General features: G+C 35.9%; 1 protein-coding gene across 2 annotated transcripts; it reads right to left on the reverse strand.

Moving 5' to 3' along the window:
• Positions 1-1,001: 1,001 nt before the first annotated feature.
• LOC110924776 (probable leucine-rich repeat receptor-like protein kinase At5g49770) lies at positions 1,002-7,342 on the reverse strand. Of its 2 annotated transcripts, XM_022168771.2 has the most exons (19): positions 7,099-7,341; positions 6,876-6,999; positions 6,718-6,789; positions 6,564-6,638; positions 6,423-6,494; positions 5,798-5,959; positions 5,643-5,717; positions 5,473-5,544; positions 5,309-5,380; positions 5,157-5,225; positions 4,990-5,064; positions 4,847-4,918; positions 4,622-4,762; positions 3,758-4,239; positions 3,549-3,686; positions 3,147-3,283; positions 2,852-3,071; positions 2,308-2,543; positions 1,002-1,519 (listed from the first exon to the last, which is right to left on the reverse strand). In XM_022168771.2, the coding sequence occupies exons 1-19, from the start codon at positions 7,178-7,180 to the stop codon at positions 1,043-1,045; spliced, it is 2,853 nt and encodes a 950-aa protein (XP_022024463.1). In that variant the 5' UTR covers positions 7,181-7,341; the 3' UTR covers positions 1,002-1,042. The 2 variants fall into 2 exon arrangements, with proteins under 2 accessions (XP_022024463.1, XP_022024474.1); XM_022168782.2 differs by lacking the exon at positions 5,798-5,959 and having other exon boundaries at positions 7,099-7,342.
• Positions 7,343-7,883: the final 541 nt, after the last annotated feature.

Raw genomic sequence — 7,883 nt, forward strand, 5'->3', positions numbered from 1 at the left:
GATACTGTAGTTTTATTTTAAAAATAGTGAAATCATCATTTAAGCTAGATACTAAGCTATGCAAACATAAAGGGGTAGAGACGCTCCACTATTGATGGTTTTTCATCACTCAAAACATACACTCAACTCAAGTTCTGTCACGTCATCGAGCTTTATTCCATCACTAGTGATGGATTTTAATAGAGGTGCCAATCACTAGTGATGGTTTTTTTTTTTAAATTATAAATTAAAAATAAAACAATAAATTATAAATTTCATTTAAATAAAAAACAATTTTATGGCATATATGCAACCAATAATTGACTATTTATTAGTTTCATAAATGGCAACTTCATCTTTAGCTTTCCCTTCTCTCCACCACCGAAATCTTGACACACCCACAACTTTCCGGTACCGACGAGCCACCGGCGTCTACCTTATCAGAGCCACCAAAGACTCCATCCCACCACTCTCCACCAACCTCCCTCTCTGGCCAAAGCCTTGTTCTGCAATTTGTTGATTTATGAAGATAAAGAAGGACCATTCTTACCTTGTTCTACAATTTGTTCTGAAAAAGATAAAGGACCATTCTCTCTTCATGCGTGATGCCGACGACGCGTTGTGGAATCCACGCGTCGTCACCTTGGTGGCGGCGGTGTACCACGCCTGATCACCCGGCCACCACGGAGCGCCCCGACCCCCTAAGAATGTAGGTTGGCCTGTTTACAAAAGAATATCACTTATCACTTATTATCTCTTTTTGTTTTTTCTGGATTTTTATTTATGTGTAAAGTCAAAAGAAATTTTACAACAGTTACCTTATCTTAGGGTAAGATGGTATTGGAATCACTATTTGTGTAAAACATATTCGTGAATCCCACCTTGAGGAGAATAGAGGGAGAATTAAAGATGTAAGAAGGAAATAAAATTATTTGCAACTTTACCTCTACTATTTAGTTAAATTAATAAATACAATATTTATATGCTTTTAGGTTTTTTAACTTATTTGTGCGAGTTCAATATGTGCACGCGTTCTTACCACTTCATTGCAAAATAAAGATTGCTATTCTGGATACAACTTTGAAGGTAATGAACCTTCGCTATAAGATAAAAGGCTATCACTACTATCTGGATAGTTGTAATCTTTACTCGTTCCTTCATAACTTGCTGAAGTTGACGATGATGATTCAATGCGTGGGTTAAGCCCTATCAATTCCATAATGCTCTCTAGTTCTTTCACGACTTCACTCATAGTTGGTCTTTGATTTCCCGTATCCTCAACACACCTAAGAGCCAAATCCACGAACCTCTCCAATCCATTGGGTTGGCTACTAAAACCAATAGCTGGGTCAAGGACCTCTTTTAAGTCATAGAGTTCTTTATTCTTATTCATTGCTTCTTTCACTTCCCTCACAATGTACCTGCCTTTCTCGATCGGTTTTCTTGCGGTTATTATCTCTAACATCACAACTCCAAAGCTATAAGTGTCACTCTTTTCGGTCAATTGTTGAGTCATGTAGTACTCAGGATCCATGTAACCCTGCATCCATCAATATTCTCACAAATCATTAAAGGGTTCAATTTACACCATTTATATATGCATCATTAGATTGAATTATATACATTAACTTGTAAATTAGATAAATAACTTAGGGGCCGTTTGTTTACCTATTAGTGAAGCTCTTAGTGGTTCAGACCTCTTACCGGTTCAACACTTAATGGTTCAGACTGTTTGTTTCTCTCACAAATCATTAAAGGGTTCAATTTACACCATTTATATATGCATCATTAGATTGAATTATATACATTAACTTGTAAATTAGATAAATAACTTAGGGGCCGTTTGTTTACCTATTAGTGAAGCTCTTAGTGGTTCAGACCTCTTACCGGTTCAACACTTAATGGTTCAGACTGTTTGTTTCGCGAGTAGATGTCTGAATGGTTCAAACATTTGCCTCTGAATGGTTAAGCATTATACAAAGTCTGAATGGTTAAGATCTCTAATCAGAATTGGTCAGACATTTGCCTCTGAACGATTAAGCATTATACTGCCTCTTAATGGTTCAGACCTCTTACTGGTTCAACACTTAATGATTCAGGCCTCTTAACTGGTTCAACACTTAACCATTCAGATATTACCAAATAGCCCCTTAGATTAGCAAGTGGGGTCATTGTATAATATATCATAGCCCAATTTCACCCTCAACCATTACATGTTTTGACTTATTTTCTAACATGTGCAATAATTGTGTTTTATACTATGTTGAAACTAAACACTTGGCGATATGATAATAAAATGAGCACTTATCGTAAAGAAGATATACTAACCATGGTCCCCTTGACTTGAGTGGTTACATGAGTTCTATTAGCGTCACTTAATGGCTTGGATAGACCGAAATCGGCAACTTTCGCAACTAGTCGTTCGTCTAGTAAGATGTTAGTTGATTTAACGTCTCTATGTATGATTGGGGGATCAGCATGATCATGTAAATATTGCAAGCCTCTTGCTGCTCCAAGTGAAATTTTAAGCCTCCGTATCCAGTCCAACCTAATGCCCGATCTCCCTGCACATATAAACGTTTTGAACCAATAAAGACTGAAATGAAATTTTTGGACCTGCAGCCATAAAAAATATTATATGAATGGATCTCTCTGAACTCGTAAATTGTTAGTGAAAAGTAAAAGACCACAATCCATAGTAACACATCCACTAGTTATGTCCTAAAGAGATTGCTTTTATAGTGACTCTTTGTTGGGTTGGAAAAGCCTCAAAAGGCTGTACCGACTAATCTAACTTTTTGTCACATAAAAAGTCATTTAAGATGCCAATTACTCAAACATGACTATAAGAAAGGAGTTCAAATATGAGTACCGGAAAGACTATCCTTGAGTGTCCCATTCACGATATACTCATAAACCAGCATTTGTTCACCCTTATCGAAACAAAATCCAATGAGGCCCACCACATTCTTGTGATGAACTCTTGAAAGAAGTTCGATCTCATTTTTAAACTCGAGCCCACCCTGTGAAGATCCGTCTTGAGCTCTTTTGATTGCAATCAGCTGCCCGTTCGGAAGACTTCCTTTATATACCTAAACAATATTGTTTGATCATTAATGCATGAAGTTCGCCTATGTTGTTAATCGCTAATGTGTACCAACACTAACCATCCCGTATCCGCCTCTTCCTATGTTGTTAATTTCCGAAAAGTTGTTTGTGTATTTCTGAAGTTCCTCAAAGGTGAAGGACCTTGCTCCTTTCAACTGTGGAACACCACCACTCCCACTGGTTGGATCCCAGAGTGCTGCAAGTATTTATGCCATATTACACAAATATTTTTTATAACTAGCTACGAGAAATATGTATATAATTGGTTTGAGGACAAGACTACCTTTGGAATTGGGATTAATAATATTAAAAATAAAGTATGTATACAATTATAACTCTTATTGAATATTTTTACGTATCTAAATATGAAGTTTTTATATGATTTTAAGTGTTAATAACTTAACAACAATAAGTAGGAAAACTTTGTAAATTTGTTGTAGCGTGTGTATGACAGTACTTACCAAAGGGCTGGGCCTGTTGGGCTGGTTTTTTTCGAAGAAAACAATACGTTCCTACAAGAACTAATATCCCCACAAGCACACAACAACCAACTGCGGATCCCACGATAATTCCAGTGTTGGATGACTTGTGTTTGGTACCTGAGACAAATACAAATCAATGATTGTACAAGTTTGATTAATATGATAACATAAACTAAGAAAGACATTACCTGGCAAGAACTCATAACTTTCAGGAATGAAAAAGTAGATGTAATTAAATCCTTCTGGAGGAATGAACTTTAGAGGACTAAGGGCGAACCCAAGCGCAAGAATCCCTGTCCTATTGAATCTTGGTACTCCAGATGGGAAAAATTCAAGATCAATCACAAGATAATCATCCGCATTTCTCCTAGGATTCTTTAATGACACTGTATCTACACTGAGACCAGCGTCCTGAAATAACGCCATCAATGAATTATGAAGCGAGAGGTAAATGGTGGAGTTTTCTAGTGAAGAGAAGGAAGGAGCTTTGAAGTAAATTGACCCCTTGTATGGATATGCACACTGACAGTTTGGACTCAAAACCAGGTTAGAAACACATGAAGCAGGTCCACAGTTGTTCCATGGCGTCGAATATGTAGTAATATTTGTGTGAGAGGAACAGTATCGGTCCGTCACACCAGATTCTCTACATATTAAATTATCGGCAAGTCTGCACTCGTAAATTTTATATCTTTTAGTCACGTAAACAGCAAGTGGCCGTTGGAATAGGCGACATCAGACACACTTTGATTTTTCGTTATAGTTATTTTTTGTTTTCAATTTCAGTTTGAATTAAATTTCTATTTTTTCTAATAACATTTAATATTTTAAAAAAATCTCACTACACAGTTTTGTTAAAATTAATAAAAAGCAACCAGAATTGCCTAAAACATAGATTATTGTACTAAGTAGCTTTTGTAATAAAACTTAGAACAAAACCTATTTAACCATCAAACCTCGGCCCATTAGCAAAATCACATTGTTATCCTGCAAACTCCTTTTGCCACTTTTATGAAAGACGCATGCAAACGGAATGTAGTTACAAAACCTACATTATAACAATACTATCTTCATATTGATCTCGTTGGATAAAGCCCTCAATTTGGTTATGTTGAAGATCAACAAGTTGAAGTTGTGTGCTAGGATTTGATGTAATATCCAAAGAGCCATTTATCATGTTGGAACTTAAATCACTGTCAAAACAACCGTTTGGAGTTAATTCGATATTAGCATGTAGAAACTTTTTTAAACATTCAACAAACTGATCATATACTAACACTTTCTGTAACTGAGGAATGCGGAACAAGTCACGCGGCAGTTCTCCTCTAAGGTTAGTGTTGTGCATCTTACTGCGCGGATAACATTTGAGCATCCATTTAGGGCGAGATATAGACGTTTTAATCCGAATAAGTTTGCTTACATAGTTGTCAGAGCCAGTAGAGTTGAAAACCATGACGGTGCTGGTGACGGATCAAAACTATTGTTGCTTAAATCTCTGCAAATGTGTAGTTATTAATAGAGAAGAAAATGAGTTCAATAGGACCTTTTCTTTTGAACAAACTGATGCTATAATGTCTTCTTACTTACACATAGTTCAGGAGGTTCATGCCTGTAAGATCCGGTATAGGGCCGGTCAATTGATTGTTTGACAAGAACCTATGAAACTCAAATTATCAAACCTCTTATATATTCAATATAAAAAGAACACAAAACTTCATGTTTGAGGTTGTGGAATTTACATGCCGCTAGTATTGACAAGATTGTTGATGCTTGGAGGGACATTGCCACTCAAAGAGTTCCTATCAAGTCGTCTGATTCAATTCAAAACAAGTCATTCAGTTTCCGCGTAAAATGTAGATCGAATAGCAAATCTGAAGTTAAAAGTTAGCAAAGCGATGCTCACACAACTTGGAGAGACGTGACAAGTCCAAGGGTGGAAGGAATAGTGCCCCTAAGCTTGTTGTTATCTAACAACCTGATAGATCGCGTAAAAGTTCATGTCTAGTTATCTAGTTATCGTACATGCTTTTTTCTTGTATTAATCGTTAATATATTGGATCGATTGAAACGTACAGATGAATCAGTGTCATGGTGGAGTTGAAGAGCCCAGGTGGGATTTCACCAGAAAGCTGGTTGTCTCCTAAGTGACTGAAAACAATAAAAACATAAGTGACCTTCTGTTTTACAAACTGGACTAAAGGGAAAGACAACAGACATTATAAACATACAAGTGCTTCGCATTACTTAACATATCAAGACCAGGTGTACTCTCGTTAGAAACTGGTATACTCCCTGTAAGCTTGTTACCAGTGAGATCTAACCAATCAAGATTTTTAAGCTTGCCAATTGAAGCTGGAATGGATCCGGTGAAGCTGTTTGAATTCAGAGATCTATGCAATACCCATTGTCAAGTCAATATATTGATTTAAATTGGTTTTATGGAGAAAAATTTTAGAGGCCGCTTCAGCTATTGCAAATCTTGCAAACGATTTGGAACAGCTTTTGAAACAATAATTGTGATTTCGTTCGCAAATGCGTCGCAAAATTGCAATCGTGTTTTCGAGTCGCAAATACTATGTCATTCTGTACAGATTATTTTTGGTTCATCCAAAATATATTTTGTCCCATTTATTTATTAATAAAACCTGATTTCAAAAGTTATATTATTGCTATAAAATATCAGTTTATCCAAGATCAATTATTTGGTATGTGGGTCCTGGGTTAATAATAATATATCAATTATTTGCTATTCAAAAAGGGGTAGCGGCGCAGCTTGTTGCCCGTTTACCAACTATCTCGATGTAAATTCATAATGCTAACTAATAATGAAAGGTTATAGAGGAAATTTCTTACAAAGAGGTAAGACTTTCAAGGTTTCCAATGGCGTCCGGAATAGGACCAGTGAAGCCGCATCCAACCAGGGTTCTGAAAATACAATATAAGTAACGAACTGCATCCAATGATGTCTCGAATCGGACCAGTGAAATTACTTACAGTTCGGTTAGTTTCCTCAGATTTTGGACTTCCGGAGGGAGTGAACCGATCAATTCTTTGTTGTACGACAGATCTCTACATACCGATACAATTCATCAAGATTTCCTAGAAGTAAACCATCAAAACTACCATAAATAAACAAGTTAGGACTTACAGAATCTGCAATTCGGTAAACTGCCAGATGTGTCCAGAGAGCTCACCCGAAAGTTGCATGTTTGCCAAGGTGCTGAAAAGTTATATAACATAATCACACTTTTGCTACTAAAACACCTGCTTGTAAATATTTAATCTCAAATTGATCAAAAGACTCACATTCTGGTCACACGACCGTTTGTGCAGCTGATGCCCTCCCAACTGCTATCACACGAATCGGAACTGTGATCCCAGCTAGGTGGTGTGTTCTTCCAATCATCTTTGAGAGCCCGAAGAAATACAACTAAGAGATACGAGTATTACAAGATTTTCATTCGCCTGTAACTGACTGTTGATGAACAAAAAATATGTAAAACCAAGAACATAAAATAACTAAACTTACCATCACCATCCTGAGCTGATATTAGTGAAATGGTTATGCATATGACTGAAAGTAATATTTGCCCGATTTTTGAACACATCATTCAAAGTAAATCAAGATCAGTCTTGGCAAGAACACTTAAATCGCACAGACCAAATAAGAGAGGTTGGCTAGGTGGAATTAGGAACAGCCACTTGAATAGTTCACTGTGTTGGCTATTGAATGTGTGGGGTACATTTTTCAGTTTTGGTTAACCTCAGCCATTTATTAACGAGGAAGACTAGTTTGTAGTATTATAGGTAGATTGAGAGTGACTTCAGGATTCAATTATTCAAAAATATGATTGTATAGGGGGTAGGGTAAAGATACCCTCTTTTACTTGTCATACCTCCTTCCTAGAAACATAAAATCAAAACTTGTCATTTCTCCCCATTTGAAAAAATATTTTTTTAACAGCATAAACAAAACCACTTTATATAATTATTTTTCAAATTAATCTTCTTTGTTTACACACACAAAAACAACAATTGAATCCAATAATCATGAACGAAGAACAAGAATGCAAATATGAAATATATATAATAAAGAACTCAAAAACAAAAAATACATAATATACATGTGATAAGAATTCATACAACATGACACCATGAGTGATATCAAGCTACTCGAATGTATTGAGGTGATTAAGAGCATGGTGTTTGTCTAATATTACTTTTATCTATTATGCCAAATCGTTAACGATCTCTTATATTCATTTATATCTATATCTGCTAATTAAAATGTTAAATAAAATATAAATTTTTATT

Source organism: Helianthus annuus, chromosome 13 (assembly GCF_002127325.2).
Source record: "Helianthus annuus cultivar XRQ/B chromosome 13, HanXRQr2.0-SUNRISE, whole genome shotgun sequence".
In the NCBI taxonomy this organism is placed as follows: Eukaryota; Viridiplantae; Streptophyta; class Magnoliopsida; order Asterales; family Asteraceae; genus Helianthus; species Helianthus annuus.

Excerpts from the sequence above, each read along its gene's own strand:
- LOC110924776 (XM_022168771.2), bottom strand. The coding sequence starts at position 7,180 with ATGATGTGTTCAAAAATCGGGCAAATATTACTTTCAGTCATATGCATA. Across the intron at positions 6,790-6,875 it reads AACGGTCGTGTGACCAGAAT|CACCTTGGCAAACATGCAAC; the intron begins GTGAGTCTTTTG and ends ATAACTTTTCAG. Across the intron at positions 5,960-6,422 it reads CTTGAAAGTCTTACCTCTTT|ATCTCTGAATTCAAACAGCT; the intron begins GTAAGAAATTTC and ends GGTATTGCATAG.